Source organism: Neopelma chrysocephalum, unplaced genomic scaffold (assembly GCF_003984885.1).
Source record: "Neopelma chrysocephalum unplaced genomic scaffold, ASM398488v2 Primary Assembly neopelma1_72, whole genome shotgun sequence".
Lineage (NCBI taxonomy): Eukaryota > Metazoa > Chordata > Aves > Passeriformes > Pipridae > Neopelma > Neopelma chrysocephalum.
In genome coordinates, this window is record NW_020897732.1 from 11,309,567 (window position 1) to 11,329,266 (window position 19,700).

General features: G+C 38.5%; 1 protein-coding gene across 1 annotated transcript in view; it reads right to left on the minus strand.

Moving 5' to 3' along the window:
* Nucleotides 1-17,422, minus strand: part of LOC113969337 (sodium channel protein type 5 subunit alpha-like) — a 40,160-nt gene extending 22,738 nt beyond the window's left edge. Inside the window, 11 exon segments of the mRNA XM_027686939.1 lie at nucleotides 794-985; nucleotides 2,776-2,970; nucleotides 3,821-3,965; nucleotides 4,558-4,621; nucleotides 5,227-5,433; nucleotides 8,134-8,225; nucleotides 8,462-8,590; nucleotides 9,612-9,701; nucleotides 10,931-11,049; nucleotides 11,738-12,038; nucleotides 17,370-17,422. Of these exon segments, the coding sequence (XP_027542740.1) occupies nucleotides 794-985; nucleotides 2,776-2,970; nucleotides 3,821-3,965; nucleotides 4,558-4,621; nucleotides 5,227-5,433; nucleotides 8,134-8,225; nucleotides 8,462-8,590; nucleotides 9,612-9,701; nucleotides 10,931-11,049; nucleotides 11,738-12,010 (1,506 nt within the window). The 5' untranslated portion in view covers nucleotides 12,011-12,038; nucleotides 17,370-17,422.
* Nucleotides 17,423-19,700: the final 2,278 nt, after the last annotated feature.

Consider the following 19,700-nt stretch of genomic DNA (forward strand, 5'->3'; position numbering starts at 1 on the left):
TCATTCCTTTCTCTAATGTTTGGTGTCTTGTAGGACAGAAACAAATAAAAATGTGTGTGCCAGCCTGACTAAAGTCCTCAGTCTTCTTGTTGAAGTTCACAGCTGTTCAGAAGCATTCAGACTTAGTGTTTTTAGAAAGGACAAGGATGTTCATCAGCACTGGCCTGGTTATTGCTGCTATCTGTCTTTAGCTGAGGGAAATAACTGGGGATGAGAAACTGGGATTTAAAATAGGGATATGCACTAGAGGAATGGTCCATTCAAGTTTTTATAAACTGATTAAGTCCTACCAAGATGTTTCTACCTGATATGCTTTTTTCTCTTTGACTTAGCATCTTTAGCCTCTTTTGTGCTGAAAGTAGAGAGTACATTGTTTGAAGAGTCCTCAGCTGCAGGAGAGACACCAGTAATTGCCACATTTGTTGTAGATTGTATTTGTTTGACTAATAAAAGAACTCTACGTCAGAGCATCTCACCCTGTTTGGATCATGCTCTAGGTTTTCCTTTTGGTTTTTTTTCCTTTTATAATGTGAAATTATTTAAATATGAAATAATAACATGAACTACTGACAGCCACTTCTAGCTTCCCTTTCAAGTCCAAACAGTGCTGTCTCCCTCACGTCCCAAAATATAATTTTCAGATTGCTTTAAAAAACAAGTTATTCCAATGAATGCAAGAAGGAGAAAAAAAAACAGAGAGGAAAAAAATGGAAATAAAGAAAGTTTTCCTGCTCATAGAATTGTCATATCACACCTAAGTTTAATGAATATATTTTCTATTTTGAATACTTACAAGCTTCCTGTGGCAGTGACCAGGCTGTGAATGAAATATTTGCTCCTCTTTCTCCTGATCACCTAAAGATACATTTTGTCTTAAAATAGGTGTTTCTTTATTAATCTCTTTTCCTTTCGAATTTTTCAAGTCAGCAACTGGCACTTCAGACTCAACCTGCAAGGTCTTACTGCTTTCTGCTGCAGCCAACTCCTGTAAAAGAAAAGTCCAAAGGTCTGTCTATTAACACAAGGTAAATGCCAATACATGGACTAGGATAATATTCAATTTAATTTTTACTCATTAAATTATTACGCTGGCTGAATGCTGAGGGACTTGTTAAAATGGTGATGTCTTACACCTTAATGCGCTGCCAGGTGGTCCCAAATCTCCGTTCGCGAAGCCCAGCCATGATGATGACACCTTAATGATGACATTGGATAGTTGCTACAGGATATTTGCATGACCTCTTACAAATCTGACATTTTTGACCCTAAGCAGTAAATCAGAGGTATCTTTTATAAAAAGTTACAAGATACAATAGGTCTTACCAATAATTTTCAACCCATCCTGCTGCCTTGGCTTAGAGCTTCCCTTCTGGTGGATGAGAAGCTTGAGATGACCCAGCAGCGTGGGCCTGCAGCCCAGAAATAACTGTGTCCTGGGCTGCATCACGAGAAGCAGGGGCAGCAGGTCAAGGCAGCTGATTCTCCCTCTCTGCTCTCCTCTCATGAGACCCCACCTGCAGTGCTGTGTCCAGCTCCAGGCCCCCCCAACATCAGCAGGATATGGACCTGCCCAAGACCACGGAGATGCTCCGAGGGCTGAAGCACCTCTGCTCTGGTGACAGGCTGAGAGAGTTGGGGTCATTCAGCCTGCAGAAGAGAAGGCTCCAGGGAGACCTTAGAGCTCCTTCCAGTGCCTCAAGGGGTTCCAAGAGAGCTGGAGAGGGACTTTTTACAAGGGCAAGTAGTGACATGACAAGGGCTAATGGTTTTAAAGGGAAAGAAGAGAAATTTCAATTAGATGTTATGAATAAATTCTTTCCTGGCAGGGTGGTGAGGCACTGGCATAGGTTGCCCTGAAAAGCTCTGGATGCCCCATTCCTGGAAGTGTTCAAGGCCAAGTCCATCCTGGACTGGAGGATCTTGAAGGTCCCTTGCAATCCAAACCATTCCATGATTCCATGACTCAATGAGCATCAGAAATAAAAGCAGGTGATCCCTGGTCCCTTACAGACCAAGGCATGAATGACTGGAACAATACTATGCCAAGAGGAAACACTGTGGAAATCTGATGTATTTATTAACTCTCCAAAACAACAGCAAAGAAACTAATGCAGTCTCTGGATGTCAATAAGAAACTTAATATGGAACAAACAGCATTATCCTGGCTAAAGACTATTTCTGCTCTCATCAACTGATAGACCTCCTGCATGCTGTCACTGAGAAAGATGCCTGACAACCTTTAAAATGCTGAGCATGGTGGCTCTTGGAAGGCTTTCTAATCAGGCCTGAAATCTATCAGCACTGGAACTTCCAGCTTCTGGGAACTGCAGAAATGACAAGTTTTCTCATGGAGGTAAGTGTATCCACTCATATTTCCTTCCTGAGACGACACAGTAATAGCAAGAAGGAATACCCAGAGAAAGGAATTTCTGTCCACAGCAATAATGGTAGTGTACAAGAACGGGGAAAACCATGGAGTGCAGCACCTATGCAATACCATAAAAGCTACAAACTTGCCAGCAAGCCATTCCTATACAATGTCAGGTCTGCAAATCCTAAAATTCAATGATGGTTTTTTGTATCACAGAAATATTTATATATTCATATTCATATATACATATATACATACACACATGCGTTTATACAGACAAAAAGAGAAATGAAGTGTGAGAAAGCATTGCAAGAAGCACATGTTTAATTCAAAACATCATTTTCCTAATTCACATACAGAAGAAAACAAAAGGAACCACTTATTATATGTAATAATTTACAAACCTGTTCTTTCTCTATAATTTCATGGGCATCCTGAAGTAGTTTTTTCCTGGCCTCTGTTTCAGCAAGACTAGATCTGTTTTGTTCTTCATATGCCATAGTTACTACAGCCAAGATCAGATTGAAGAGATAAAATGAGCAGAAAAAGATGACTCCCATAAAAAAAAAAATGCAGGTCACTCCAGATGTACGGATAGTCTGTGAGGAAAAGGTAAAAGTTGTGATATATTCTTAACAAACTAACGTTTACAATACAATTTCAAACTAACTTTACACTTTTTTAAAATGGCAGAAGAGGAGATGGCTCAAAATTAAGCTCTGATACATTAAACCCCAAAAACCATGTAAGCTTCAAATGGCAAGAAGAAGATATATCCATTTCAAAAAAGTCCTAATTAATAAAAGTTGATGGAAAAAAAAAGTTAAAATGGACAAAAAGTTACAGAACAAGGCAGAGTATAATTCTTGTCTAGCAAAGGCACTGCATAGACATAAGGGATCCAGGGTGTTGTCTACATGCATTTTTATATCATTTCTGAAAAAAAAAAACCCACCAGAATTCAGAGGTTACATTCAGCTCTCTGAATCAAAACATCAAGCCTCCAAATTTTTAGTATCAGTTGTCAAAAATGATCTGAAACTAAAGCGGTAAGCCAAAAGGTTTGGTGAGGTGTCAGCACTTAAAAGGAAGAGGAACAGAGAAGGCAACAAGTCCTCACGCTCCCTGCAGCAGCACTGAGCTCACTGGCTGGATCTGCTGTATATCCCAATCCTTGGGTGGTTCCATACTCATATTTCATTCTTAACCACTGACCCCAGTGTGTTCTGCTACAGAACTATGGGCATTCCCAGCAGGATTGCTCCCGTTCCATGTCCCTTGCAGAAGGTGTCACAACTGAGTCACTTGAACCTAATTCCTTAATATTTACATGGATTTTGAAGGAAATGTGGTGTCAGTAAGGTTAAAACCAGTACAGATTTTTCTAGTGGACATAAAGCTCTGAATTGCACATGTCAAGTCATTCTATCAGGTAATAAAAGTACCCACTTGTCTGTAGAGACGCTCCCAGGAATCCTGTGTCATCAGACGGAATACAGAGAGGAAGGCCCAGCCAAAATGATCAAAACTTGTATAACCAAAGTCAGGATTCTGCCCAATCTTCTGGCAGGTATAGTTTTCTGGGCACTCTTTCCTAACCACAAAATAAAGATTAAACAATAATTACTTGGAGATTGAACGATACCTGAAAGCACCCAGTAGACAACACCAAATTTGTTCAGTTTCTCTGAAAGTCCATTTCATTATTCCCCAATTTAATTCTACCAGAAGGGCTGATTTATATCAAAGCATCCTAGAAAGCCGTTTGTCTAATCAGAGAAAACTAGACAGAAACCTTAGTTTAGGACTAGACAAAAAGTCTCCCCTGATGTTGGATATGTGCAAACAAATCCACAGAAAGGGGAAAAATGGAATTATTTTTACTTTTAAATAATTCACCAAGATGAAGAGAGGAGAGTTTATTAATATCTAACAGGGCGTTCCTGATCTCTTCCTCTCCTCATTTATATCATTCTACCTTACCATTACATTCCCAGTGATTAGCAACAAATTACATACATACTGGTTGCATCATTCTTTTTCTGAGGTGAAATGTCTGCCTTTAATGACACACAAGCAACCTATCCTCCTGAAAAATCATCACCATTCCTTTAGACCAGAAATAAAACCACAGTACATCTGGAGGAACAAATTAAGAAAATATTAAAAATGTCTTGTTCACTTACCCAGGATCTGAACTGATCTCACAGAGCAATATGTCAGAAGAGCCATTCATTCTGTGGCATATATCTAATAAAAAAATAAATCAAGGAATCATAAAATCAGAAGTTGTCAGTTTGCACAGCCTTCTGACAGGAAACCATACATTTACTGCACTTGATAAACACCCTGATGGATCAAAGCTCTGGGAAGGATCCTTTCACAACAAAGGACGTATAGGGCGGATCTGTATCTCGGCGGATCTGTCTCTATGACAGATTAAAAAAAATATCAACTATTTAGTGCACAACTCACAATGTAAGATTTCATTTGGTCTCTGGTAAAAATAAGAATCTCTGTGAGAAGTAGGCAAAATCCCTGAAATACAGAAAAACTGATGGGAAAATAACCATACCCTGTGCAGTACCCCTAAAATTAGGATCCCTGTGCAATGCACAGGTAAAAAGGCAAATGCTTATAGAAAACTCAGACCCCTCTATCCCACAGACTGCTAATCTTTCTCCAAATCCAAGATTCACTAATTTCACATTCACTTGTCCCAGAGACTTCCTATTAAGACGGGTTTTCCTTCTTGGGAGAAATACATGCAACTATAGTTTAACATACCTCTGAAATTCAAGACATTCATAGGAAGATACACAGATTATGTAAAGAGAGAAAAGAACAACATTTACCTTCATCACTTGGTACATAGATCTTGGGATCCTTACAGAATGAGTCATTGTACACAGTATTATTGAGGACACATTTGAATCTTAAATTGCCCATAAAAAGCTGGAGGCCTATTAGGGCAAATATACTCAAGCAAAACACAGTCAAGATGAAGACATCAGCAAGTTTCTTAACAGATTCAACAAGTGAATTTACAATGATTTTCAGACCTAGGAAAAAAAAGTCCAATAATATGCAAAATGAGAAGAAGAATGCAGTGACATTCTCATATGACAAGACACAACAGCTGCAAGTATGTTAAAAACAGTCAGAGTAAATGGGTTTGTAACTTCTGAATATTAAATGAGGTAAAACAAAGCATAGCAGAGAGTAAACCATTTTTCCCTAAATTTCCTAATCATAGAGAACTTCTGCTATAGAGGGTATTGGTCTGTTCAAGAGTATGCACTTCAGGAAGTCTTCCATCATCCCCATATCACCATTGGCAAATCAGAGCTCAAATCAGTCCAGCAGTTTAATTACCTAGGCAGCCTCATCTCCTCAGATGGTAAGATTGACGGAGAGATAGACAACAAGTAAGCAAAGGCATATAGTGCTTTCGGAAAACTCCATAAAAGAGTTTGTCATAATAAACACTTGAAGAAAAGTACCAAGATCAGTGTCTACAGAGCCATAGTGCTGTCTACTCTTTTATATGGCTCCGAATCATGGGTCATCTACCGCCACCACCTGCGTCTCCTAGAACGCTTCCATCAACGCTGCCTCCGTACAATCCTAAACATTCACTGGTCAGATTATGTGACCAATACATCTGTTCTAGAACAAGCAGCAGTCACAAGTATTGAGGCCATGTTGCTGAGAACGCAGCTGCGCTGGGCAGGGCACGTCTCCAGGATGAAAGATCACCGCCTCCCTAAGATCCTGCTTTATGGTGAACTTGCCACTGGCTGCCGCACGAGAGGAGCCCCAAAGAAAAGATACAAGGACTCCCTGAAACAACATCTCAGCCTTGGCCATACTGATCAGCGTAACTGGTCTACTCTGGCCTCCAACTGGGAGGTCTGGAGACACACCATTTATAACGTTGCTGATGCCCTTGAGAAAGCACGCAGGATCACCCTTGAGGAGAAAAGACAACGCAGAAAGAACCGTGTTTTGCAGAATATACCACCTAAGGAGTCTTTCTGCTGTGCCTTTTGCAATCGACGTGTCTATCTCGTATTGGCCTTATTAGCCACCAGCGTGCTTGTAACAAATGTGGATAGAGCCCTCCCCAAATCTTCATTCGCGAAGCCTAGCCATGATGATGATCCAAATCATAACTTCTTTGGCTTCTGGTTAGTACTAACGCTAATTTTGCTATCTTGCAGATTCTAAATTAAGATGGTATCCTAGAAAAGTCATACAAACTTTAATGAACATAGACAGATTTCTGTGCTTGATTATCACTAAACAAGTACTTCACCCTATGCCAAATACACATTAAAATGACAAAGAGGGTGACTGTTTCCTGGGCTGCATTAGGCAAAGTATGGCCAGCAGGTCAAGGGAGATGATTGTTTCTCCCTACCCAGCCCTGGTGGGGCCACAGCTGGAGTACTGGCTCCAGTTCTGGCCCATGGACACACTGCAGAGTCCAGCAAATGGCCACAAACATGGTGAAGGGACTGGAGCAACTCTGCCATGAGGAAAGGCTGAGCTGGTCCTGGTCAGCCTGGAGAAGAGAGGGCTCAGGGGGGATCTCCTCCATGTCTGCACAAATCTGAAGGGAGAGTGCAAAGAGGATGGATCCAGGTGCTTTTCAGTGGTGCCCAGGGCCAGGGCCAGAGGCCATGGGCACAAACCAAGACATGGAATGTTCCATCTGAATATCAGGAAACACTTTTCTACTGGGAGAGTGACTGAGCACTGGCACGGGTTACCCAGGGAGGATGTGGAGTCTCAATCCTTGGAGATTCACAAAAGCTGTCTGGACTTGGTCCTGGGTAACCAGGTCTCAGTGGCCCTGCTTGGGCAGTGGGGCTGGACCAGAGGACGTCCAGATGTCTCTTTCAAACTCAACCATTCTGGGATTCAGAGAAAATGCCTTATATATAAACTAAAGACCAATATTGAGGGAGAAAAATTGAATTTGAGATATGATATAAACAGACAGTGATATCCAGCATTTTTCATAAGAAAGAAAGTCAAATTATATTTGATCTCTGTTCTCCATGCTGAATATGAAAGAAAAAGTATTTATGTGTGATTTTGACACTGAAATTAAACACTTTCTAGGTTTCATTCCTTCTACAATTCCATAGAAAGATTTTCAAATGAATTTTTGCAGGAAGACCCTGAAATCATCCTTTGGTATCCTAGTTAAGGGTATGACTTGGAAACATATCGAGTACCTGGATGGTATATGCAACATATTGCTGAAAGTGTTGCACTGAATCCAGATAGTGGCTGTGGTCAGCAAGGAAACAAATGAAAGTCTCAAATATTTTGAAGTCATCATTCTTGGGAAGATTAAGCCAATGAATCTTAGCAAGCTAATTAAGCTAAGGAAACAAAAATATGGGGGTATAACCATGTTGTGTTAAGAGAACACATAAATAGAGGAGGTTGCTCCAGGAACACAAAAGTAAAATGACAAAGGCATCGGACTAAGTAAAACTGAACATTAGCGTTGGGATAAAAAATGCAGAAATTAAATTTGCCTTTGTCAAAACCATTTGGAGGAAAGATGATTAAAACAATTCTGTTAGGGTGCTGCTGAGAGTTACTACAGACTGTAAAACAGTCACACCTTGGGATCCCATTAGCAGTCACAAAAAATGACCACAAAACTGATGACAAGAACAGGAGAGGAATCAGAATTAGCACACTGGTGAAATGGAGAAGATATTAGTAAGATTGTTCCTTACCTGGTATTACTGAAATGGCTTTCAAAGTCCTCAGTACTCTGAAAGTTCGAAGAGCTGAAACATTGCCTATTTTTTGAAACATAGTAACATACCTATAAAATGAAAGCACATATAACTGAATGGCAAGGATGTAACTTTTCAAAGCATAAGCATGCTGAGCCAGCCTATGACTATTTTTCTCTTTGCAGATATGCAAATGGTGGTTCAAGCACAGTAACTCTTTAGCAGGTAGGATGGCAAACACTCTAAGGAATTTCAGAAACATCAGATAGTATTTTATCTGTGGCTTTTTCCCTTTGATGTAAAGGAACAACTGAGTTGTACTTACATTACAATGATAACAGACAGATCCAAGCAGTTCCACGGATCTCGAAGGAAGGTAAATTCATTCCAAACAAATCCTGTTGCTACTATTTTTATCAGTATTTCAGTAGTATATATGGTAGTAAAAGCAATTCTGAGGAGGAAAAAATGTATGTAAGTTATAGAAATAAAAATATTAATGAGATTGAGTCACATTCGGCACATTCAGGCATTTCCTAAGATTTAGTCCCTGCATGGAAAAAAGGTAGAAAATGTGAAGTAAAATAGGACTGGTTACATTACTTTCAGAAGCATCATGGCTATAAGAAGATGTGTTCCTGAATTCTAGTAAGATTTCAGGTAGTAAATCTGTAACTAGAAAAGTTCACATAAGCATACAATACTATTTCTAGGTGAAGGAGAGCTCACACTTCCTTAGCAAACATTTTTAACACTGTGTTTATATTCTAAAGCAGGCTGGAAAATCTCAAAGCCTCAACATTCTGGCAGAACAATAGAGCATATATTCTATTACTGAAAGAAATCCTACAGAAAATTAAGCTATTGTTATCACCATGCTTACCCCAAGATAAAAGGAATTGAAATTATAGAACTTCCGAGGTTCCAGGCATATTTTCAAGATTTAATTCTAGAACATTAAGTCAAGTTGCACTGGATACAGTGCACAAGCATAAAAGGTAGCAAGACATTGCAAAGAGATGCCTTTCTAATGGGAACAACTGAACCAGGAGGGTTACCAGGAAACAGGGAGAAAGAATAGAATGGACACTTATCCCTTTCTAGTTTTTGCTTGAGCCAACCATAACAGACATTCAGGTTACTTCTGTAGAATGAGAGATTTTAAGTTAGAATCCTGCCCCACAGTCTCTCTAAAAGGCTCAATCCTTAAAAGAAAAAATGGGCCAACCTTCTGTGTCACAGCAGATGGCAAAATTAGCCAACACAGAGGAAAGGGCATATGGTGTGAGCCTCTGAGAAAAGGCACTGAAGCTCCACCAAAGACTGGGAGATATAATAACAATCCTCAATCTTCCTCAGAGGTCTGAGTGAGATTTTTCAAGGCCCTGAATTAGATCACCACATTATTTAAATTTTTCAGTCCTATGTGTAAATATCCATGGAAAAAGAGGGATCACAACCACTGAGATACTTACTCAGTCCAGTTGAGTGCTGGTGGGAGCTGACGTACAGTCATAACCACACAATTGAGTAGCACGGTACATATGATAACGCCAACAAAACATGTGCATAGTAAGTTAAGGAAAAAGTGCTACATTATAAAACAATGAAGTTTATAGAAGGTCCTGATTGCCACACAAAAAGCATACAGACATGCAAATAATGGCTTTGGTTTTGGGTATGGTCAGGACTTTTCATGTGTTTTCCAAAGAGACTAATAACAGATCAAACCTGCTCATCTGGGTAAACTTTATGATTTACATATAAAAATATGCAGACAGTTTCAGAAGTTAGGACTTCAGTGGGACATAACATGTTTGACACAAGAGATGAGAAAGGTAAATAAACAAAAAAAATGGTCTACTGTTATGTGAAACTTGAAAAACCTCAATTTTTTTTTTGCAGCAGGAGGATGGAATAAAGAGAAATGGGCCAAAATTCTGTAGTAAATAGGGGTTTTAAGCCTGGGAAAACCATTTGAAAACACTGAATAACCAATTACTAGTGTTCTTTCATAAAAGTTCACCTGTCATCTAATAAAACTGTTTGGCTTTTTTTTTGTTTAAACAAATATGGTTCTTAAATTTAGGGTTAATTTGAAAGTTAATAGTAAATTTAGTAATTTCTAATAGCAGAAATACACATTCAAAGTCAGACATAAGTTCCACTAAAAGGATGTATTTCTACAAACTAATAATTCCAAATGAAAACAGATGTTCAGCAGAAAAAGCAGAAACTACTCACTTGATGGTTTTGCACCTGCAAATCCTCCACATTCTGACATTCTCCAAACTACAGTTCTATTGTTTCAAAAATATGAAAAATGGGCACTCTTCAGAACATTCTAAACTTGAGTGTGGAACATATTTCTCAGAAGAACATGAGACTCCTCCAGCAAAGCTTCACCAGAAATCCCATCTTTCATATCTTAAAAACTAGGGAGTCCCTGGTTTGCTTTGTTTGTTTGTTTGTATGTTTTTAATTTAACCTTGTGACCACAGCAGAGATTTCGAACAAGTTCTGGTAAAGGGCTACAATATCATACAATAGCCTCTAAAGGTTGTTTCATACCACTATCTGCAAAATTGATTTTAAATATCAGCTTTTTCACATTTTCACCAACATTATGCAAATATCTCAGCTGTTGTAACATAAGATTCAATATAACTTCTAAAAAATCTCTATCACAGCCGTATAAGCTTACATTCACATTAATATAAAGAGAGGAACAGAATGACAGAAAATGATACAGAATATTTTAAAATTCAAATAAGGGAAACCAATTAAAGGATATGAATTGGTCAGAATTTTAATTGCTGCTTTTCTAACTGGATTAAAAGGACCAAATATACACAAGGCAGGTGTTGCAGTAAACCGGAAAATGGTCCTCCTTTTATTTATCACCATAAAAGTCTAAAAAGAAAAGATTTATAGGATATAGAATATTTAAATGAACTAATTTTTTTTGCCATTTAATTGAGGAGGGATTCCTACAGCATCTACTTAAGACACTCCCACAGGCAACAACACCAACTCCTTTGCAATCGCATGGAGGATTTGCAATATCAATATGGCACAATAAACAAAGCCAACGAGACATAAAATAAGAGAACATTAATTTACAACAATGCAAATACATGGGTTTGCTACACAGAATGCTGGAAATATCTCAAATATGCCTCCCCTCATTGGTATAGTCTTTGTAATTCAGTGAAAGTTTCTGCAATTCCAGCATGATCTACTGTTGGACAGGCACTCTTTATACCACAGGGAGTTCAGCCTCACAGGCATCATAGGAATTGCTCTGCAAAACAAAGCATCCCATCTGGGATAACCCAGAATATATTTCCTGTAGAAGTATATCAATCATGTGTATTATGTCCTCATCATTAAATCTGACTGCTGACTGGAACTGAAGATACCTCTTCATGGCATAAAGCAGAGCACACCTTAGCACTCCTGCCCCAAAAGATGTCAGGAATGTCAAAAGACCTGTCTGCAGAACAATCAAAACCCAGCGTCTCCCAACTAGAGCTTTTACTATCTCTTAAGAATTCAGCAGACAAAGTGAAATCAAAGAAATGCTTTTGGAAGTTTTAACCTTGTGATCACTGTAGTACGGATCAAAATCCTCCAGGGGTTCCCCAATGAGCTCTGCTGGAATGTCCCCATACAGAGATGGCAGCTTTTTGCAGATTTTCAAATCAAGCTGGGGAGTAAGTTGTTCTTCTTCAACTCCTTCGTCCTTATTCTTCTCTTTTTCTTTGTCTGGCTGCTTTTTTTTCTCAGCAATTCTTTGCTCAATTGCTGCCAAGGACTCAGGGGTGAAACGTCGAAAGCTGTTGGTTTCTGATGGCCAACACCAGTGATCCATTTTTCCTTCTGAATGTTTGTTTCAAGTGCTAGAGGCAATTTAAGAAAAAAAGTTATGAACAATTAGAAAATAACATAAACAATACACAGCTTTAAACTACTATCTATTAGATAAATTATTTCTTCTATGAAACCCTGCATGAAAATATAAGAGAATAGAGTAGAACGGGAATAGACTATTTCAGCTGGAAGGGACTCACAACAACCATCCAGTGCAACTGTCTGAGCAATTCAGGGCTGTGGGGTAATGGATAGGATTAAAAATTAAAAGAAAATAAGAACTACAGAGGAGACCCAGCTGCTGCTTCCCATATGAAGCATGGTCACAATGCCCCACAATAGTTCCTCCAAAACAATGATAAGCACCTGTTATGTGGGATGCAACAGAGAAGGGAGTAACATGAAGGCACTACAGCCTCCCTTCATAAAGATCCTGCAGGAAGGGGAACATGGTGACACTTTATGGTTCAAAGACCATGTTATATCTGCCCACTGAGCAAGACAGATCCCAAGGATGACTACCCAATTAAGTATTTATGGCTAGATTCACTCTAACTCCACCTAAACTTAAGGAAATAGTATAAAACAAAGTTGGAAATGGAGAAAGGTTGGAGGAAGATTTCCACCAATACTTCTGGATAATATGCTTCCTACTATGTTGGTAGATTGTTTTACATTAGGCTTTGTGTTTGTGCTTGCTTTACAGCACCGTTAGATTGTTTTTAATATGTTTTTGCAGGTAGATACTATCACTGATGACCTATGAACTATATTAACCTGCCACGATTTGTATTAGAAAAGAGTGTTCTTCTGTAAACTGCTAGGGTGAGCCCTTTATAAGTGCTGACATTTTTCCAGAGGTGGAACAACACGTCAGAAGGCCCGCTGAGGGGCCTTCCCCGATAAAGGCAATTGAAACACCCTCTGATCTTGTGAATCTGCTTGGTGGAGTCCCCTTGCGGGATACCTGACAGACTGATCAGACATACACGGTTTCATTTTCCCTGGGTCATTGACAGACAAATAAATCCCTGTGGGTCGAGAAAATCTCCCTTCTCTAATGGTTGGGTGAATTCCTCCCCCCTTTCATGTGACAAGGGCTGACCACGTTAAAGCCTGTTAGTGAGGGCACTCACTGTCCAAGTGTAGCGTTTTATATTACAGGAAGAGTGACGAAAGGCATTATGGGACTTGTAGTCCTTCGGTACTCTGTTGCACATGCTCAATGGAGTGCTCGAATGTGATGGGAGGTGGTCACATGTTATGATGTATCATGATTTGAACTGTCTATATCAGCTTTTCTTGTTCTTAATAAAATTAATTCCGTTGCCCACACCCAGAGTGACGGGGTCTGTGAACCCAAATGCTACATCCAGGTGCCTCTTGAGGACTGACAGGCTTTGGGCATTGATCACCCCTCTAGGAAGCCTGTTCAAGGGTTCAACCAATCTCTTGGTAAAGAAATGCTTCCTAATGTCTCACCCAAACCCACCCCCAGTGCAGCTTTGAACCATTCCCACACATGCTGTCACTGGATACCAGGGAGAGAAGCTCAGCACCTCCCTCTCCACTTCCCCTCCTCAGGAAGCTGTAGAGAGTGTCGAGGTCACCCCTTGGCCTCCTCTTCTCCAAACTAGACAAGTCCAAAGTCCTCAGCCCCTCCTCACAGGACATTCCTTCTAGCCCTCCCCCAAGCTTTTTTGCCCTCCTCTGGGTGCATTCAAGGACCTTCACATCCTTCCTGAATTGTGGGGCCCAGAACCACACGCAGTGCCCCATGTGAGGCCACCCCTGTGTTTGCTCTGTTTGATGCACCCAGGATATAAGGCAAAAACCACTAGAAGCTCATTCATTTAAAAGAAGGAGCAATGTAAAACAAACCCAACAAAGATCAACACCTGATTCTGGATCTACCCTGTGTAATTCAGGTTACAGAAGTGATATTTTTTTCCTTTCCAGCTAGGAAGTGACAAAATCACATCTCTATCAGAACTCTGACAGCCATCAAGTTGTTTCTCTCCGTAGATGCTTAAAGTATCAGCAGCCTTGCACCTCAGTTACTGTCTCTCTGTACTTCCTGGAAACAGATTTTAGTTCCGCATCTCCCACCCCTGTTGCTTATATGTGATCACAGAATGGTGTAATTGGAAAGGTCCCCAAGGCTCATCAGACCCTTCCCCTCCACAAAGCAAGGCCAACACTGAGTTTGGCTGAAGGCTTTCTGCAGTTGCATTTTGAGAACATTCAAGGGGAACTTTACAGAGGCAAATCACTGTAACTGTTCAGTTACTAATGTCTGAATTTGTCACACTATTGTAGATGACAGCAATTTACGTGAAAGATGGAAAAAAAATTGACTCACTACAGGACAGGATGACTTGTCCTTTGTGACTGATTACTCCAAATTAATAAACATTTTGGTCACCACCGAGTCTTTAAAATATTGCATTTTTGATTGCTGAGGTCCAGCTGTGTTACTTCTGTTTTGCCAGCTCATATTGGACCATGTAAGAGAATCAATACCCTCTTGTAATTACAGGACTCTTCTTCAGATGCTGATATATTCCTTTAAAAAGAATATACAAGCAAGAATGATTGTGCAATGATTTTATTTGGGTTTATGGGACTTGGGTGGTTTTTCTTTTCCTCCTCTGGGACTTTACAAGCAAGTTCAAATCTGATCAGAAACCACAGCTCAGAGATTAGAATTTGCCATGGTAACAAAATGGAACCAAAGAACTGGTACGTTGCCAAACCACACAGACCCATTTGCAGTAGAAAGCCCAAAAGATAAAGTGAAAATCAAGATACTCTTTCTTTTTTTTTTTTTCCACTTTTTATAATTCTAAGAAGATTTATTTGATCTTCAAAACAATTTTAAAGACAACAGAGAGACTGAGCTTTTAGGGAACTACACTGACTGTAATAAATGAAGCAAAGAAAACTGTTTTAGCAAATACAAACATTGTTTTAGTATTCTGGATGTGGGAGATAAATTTTTGAAAAAAAAGTGAAGACTGAATCTGACAAAAGCAGTGATCAAGAGCAAGAAAACCTTACACATTCCCTTCAGCAACAGTGACCAGAAGTCATAGTTGGACAAGCATTCATGGACAACGTGAGAGGATTTCTTCAACAGACCTGTACCAGCCACATACTAGTGCTCATAGAGAACAACAGACTTTTTGGCCTTTCAAAAACTGCCAAGTATTTACAGATTGTGACTTGGGTTAGGAAAGAGGAAGCTAAGAATATGGGACTGAAAAAAATCCTTGTGATACAGATGGCTAAATCGTTTTAAAAAGACAGAGTGACTACTCAGAATTCCTGAAGCTCAGCTGAACTCAGCCACCTCGTCACAGGCTGCTGAACCAGCTGAATTTTTAAGTTAAGACACTGAGGTGAAGTGTTACCCGAGGAATTCCACAGAGACTGATCAAATTTACTGAGCAAATGACGTGGAAAGCAATAGAAAGGGGTGAACATCAAGTCATTAACAGAAGCAGACACTGGGCACTACTAAAGTACAATTTGCTATTAAACTTTCTTAAGATAAAAGCTGGGCTTTGGGACAATTTTCTAGAATAGCAAAGTAATGCCAAAAAATGAATCTATTAATACAGAGTGTTAGAGACACAATTTCAAGATGCTTCCTGGGGTAATGACTTATCACTAGAGATGATAACTAACAGATTTAGACTTTTGGATTGAAAAACAAAATACAAATTCAAGCCTTATACACAACTCCTTGATTTGGTCCCATTTATGCAAATTTCAAAACTCCTTTCAGTTCCCTAAAAGCAGAAGGAGTTCCTTTTAAGTGTGGCAAGGTAACAGCAATCAAACTATTGACCATTAGATCTCCAACAGTCCAAAAAAGTGGAATTTAAACTCATAGAACTGCACAGTAAAACACAAGCAAAGTCAGTAAGGGGCATTTTGAGGAGTTTCTTGAGATAGGAAAACTAGAAGGAACATAAACATAAAAATGTCCTTATATATGTTTCAATCTAGTTTTAGCATGTATTATAACCACTTCTGAGTCCCAAACTATTTCTATCCATTCCCTTTTCAAGAGCCACTCACCAAATATTTCCTGTGAGCACCTGGATCTGAAAAAAAACAAAGAGTAAACTAACAGCTTATTTTGGTTTTAGGATGCATTTAGTAGATTCTTCCACGTGGGAACAAAGATGTGTTCGTCTCTTCATCTGGAAGAAGAAAAAATGAGAAAACAGCTCAGAGCAACACCTTAGGAAACAGGACAGACAAAACTCTCTTTTCTATGCTGTACAATACCCTGCCAAAAGCTACAGCTATCACCTACTCAGTTTTCATAAAAGGTAAATACTTCTACTCTCTGATCACAATTTTCTTTATTTAAATCTCAATAGTTATCAGCAGATCTAAGAGATTTTAGTCCTTTATAAAATCAAACTTGGACGTTCTAGAGGACTACTACTGTTTCAAATATTCATGGCCATTTCTTACAACTAGCACTTTGTCCGTCATTCTCTATTTCCCACTTGCTCCCTCAAACCAAGAAAAACTTTGTGTTTGGATTGTTTGGATAAATATCTACTGCCTGGTTGCCTGGGGGGGTTTCTTTGGGGGTGTTGTTTGGTTTGGTTTGTCTTTTTAACAAATGTAATATACAAAGTTATTCAAAAATATCAAAATAATAATATGCAATATAATAAAATATGCTGTAATATAATCACTCATTACTTCCAAAATCAGAAATGTATGCAATAGGCTGGACTGTGCACTTCTTAAACATCTTGGAAAAAATCACCCACCAGCATTTTTGTAAGAAAAACATTCCAGACTTGTGTAGGTAAAGAAAATTCACTGTGTCAAGATGAGTATAATTGAGATTAAACAGTACTACAGCTGATTTGAGGAATGCCATGCATAAGCTGATACAACAAAACAAGACAAAAATTAAAATGAAAAATATATCAATATTTAGTAAAATGTTTTTCTGACACATGGATATTATAGGAAGAGCTATATATTTACAGCAATATAGTGATTCTACATTGAAGGCACATTTGCTTATGCAAATGCTCCCTGTACCTCAAATAAAACCACATCTAAGACTTAAAAACCTATGTGTACATATTTTTATATATATAGACATACACTTGTACACACACATCCCTGAATATATTGATCAAATTCACATAGATATAAATTAGGAAAATAGGCAATTGAGATTTCACAGAGTATAAAAATATTTAGCAAAACCAAAATACTTACAACATTCTCTTCAAAATAAAAAACCTTCACACTGCTTTCTGAAGCTCATGTTGTCTGGCTTTTATCTCCAAAGAGACAGAAAGTCCTTGTTTTCTCACCTTCACCATTCTGTTCCCAAGAACATCCTTGCTCCCCGGCCATCTCCCACGCAGAAAGTTTTCTTATGTACTGTGATGCCTGGGGGAGGGATGGAGGGAGGAGTTTGGCTAAATTTCTGACAGCAGTAAATGAAATTTTGTGATCTCACTGACAACACAGTAAAAAAGGGAAAAGTGCTTGGGTGATACCTTTGAAGAATAATCACCTAAGTATTAATCCATGATTTTCTTTCTGCTGAAATTACAGTTACACTTATTAAAAGCAAAGAGGGGTTTTAGTTCAATTGGAAATATATGTGTAAAATATAAGAAAGCAAAAGGTTTCCTGTTTCACATTTCATTCTGAGGTTTTAAGCAGCTGAATTTTCAGGCATACCTTAAGTATTGGCACCAAATTTACCTTGTAATAAAAGCTTTTGGTTAGAAATTAGAGTTACATACTATTTGTTTTTATTCCGTCTTTTCTGTTTTTCAATATTCCCAGGCTACTGTGTATGTTCATGATACCTTTTACAGACAAAATCTGAAAGTCAAATATACTATCTCTTATATACAAAATCAGACCCCAAAATACATTAAGTATCACACTATAAAACCCCACAACATTCATCCTCAGATCTGAAATTGCTTGTATTTATTTAATTAAATGTAGAAAGCCTGCTAGCAACAGGTATTGGACAGTAACACAAACACATTAATGGGAAGCCCTGGTGATAAGTATAGTTATTGCTCTTAGTTACATCAACAGAATCCATTACTCTCTAAAGTTTTTTTCTTCCTTATTGAGTGAGATATAAATCTTTCTTGACAATAAGGGAGTTACTGTGGGTTTTGCTGGAAAAATTCTACTGAAGGAACTATGCTGTCCTTAAAAGCCAGGCCACCCTAATGCTGGCAAACAGACAAACAGTGATCAAACACTTTGCTCGATAGGTACCATCAGGGAAGGAAACAACTGAAAGTGGCTTTAAAAGAAATAAAACCCTAAGTGTCCTGTGGGGCAAGCAATAATAAGACATTTTAAATTGCAGTGTAAGTTATTTTTCCAGAAAAACAAGAGTATGTTCTTGAGATCAGTTTAATTAAGAGTATCATCAACTTATATATCTGTAAATCTATCCTGAAATTTGTGTACTGACCTATTCTATGGCCTATCCACATATTATTCACTCAAGCACAGGAAGTTTGAGTACATAAGTATTTTACAGAGAGAAAATACACACAATCATCAAAAGTTCAATGGAAAAATAAAACTCATTTTACTTATAGGCTAAAAACTTCCAGTAACTTTAACCAAAACAGTTGAAAAGAAAATTACCCAAACCTGAGAAAGACATTTCATATTTTCAAGGAATGGATGCTGCAAAACAAGTCATGCCATCCACAACTAGATCATGTCATCCACTCATGAAGAATTCTATTGAATTTCATATAAATATCTTTCTGAGTGTTTTAATTTAGGTCAAGATTCTCACAGAGACAGATCATGACTGTTAATTACAGAGTTTATTGCACCTTCTGGTTATGGTTCGGTGCCCATTAGCCAGCACTGACCACAAGTGAGTCTGAGACAAACACAGTGATGACAATGATCCTCCATTAAAACCACCAAATTCAAATCACTGTTCACAGAGAAAATCACACAAAACACAGGAGGAACCGTTTACATGTTGTAAACCTGAACAACTGATTACATGACAGACAGATTTTCTCAAAAGAAAATCATAAAGACTTAGAGATGAATGAGAGCTTTAACACTCGGTGGGTCTTCAAGTTGAAGTTAAAACCTGTCAAATGTGGATCAAAAAAACTGAACAAGTATTCAACAAGATGGACCATTAAGTACCAAAACAACTTGTGAACACTTGTGACCTCAAAAACTCAAAATCAATAGTGTCTCACCACTTTAGACCTTTGTTTTTGCATCCCCACCTGGCTCTATATACATCTATATGAACACATATGTACACAGGGAATTTGTAGCAGATTTACATGGAGCGATAATTCTTTATAACACAGATCTGGAGCACTGTAACAGTTGTTAATTCTGAGGATTCCAGCTCATAACTGATATTTCTTACAAATTTATGTCATGAAGGAACTTCACTGATCAGCAATAAAATGTCATACTCTTTGGTAATTCAAGCATTTGCATTGGATACACTTGCCATGAAAATTATTTGCAGAGATTTCTGTTTACTACAGTTGCAAATTCAGAGAATTTGCAATCCTCCTTCCTACCCCTAACCAAAACTGGCATACAGGGAATGCCATTCCCGCAATTTGGGAAACACTATAACCTCTGGCAGATCCCATTAAGAGTGATTTCTG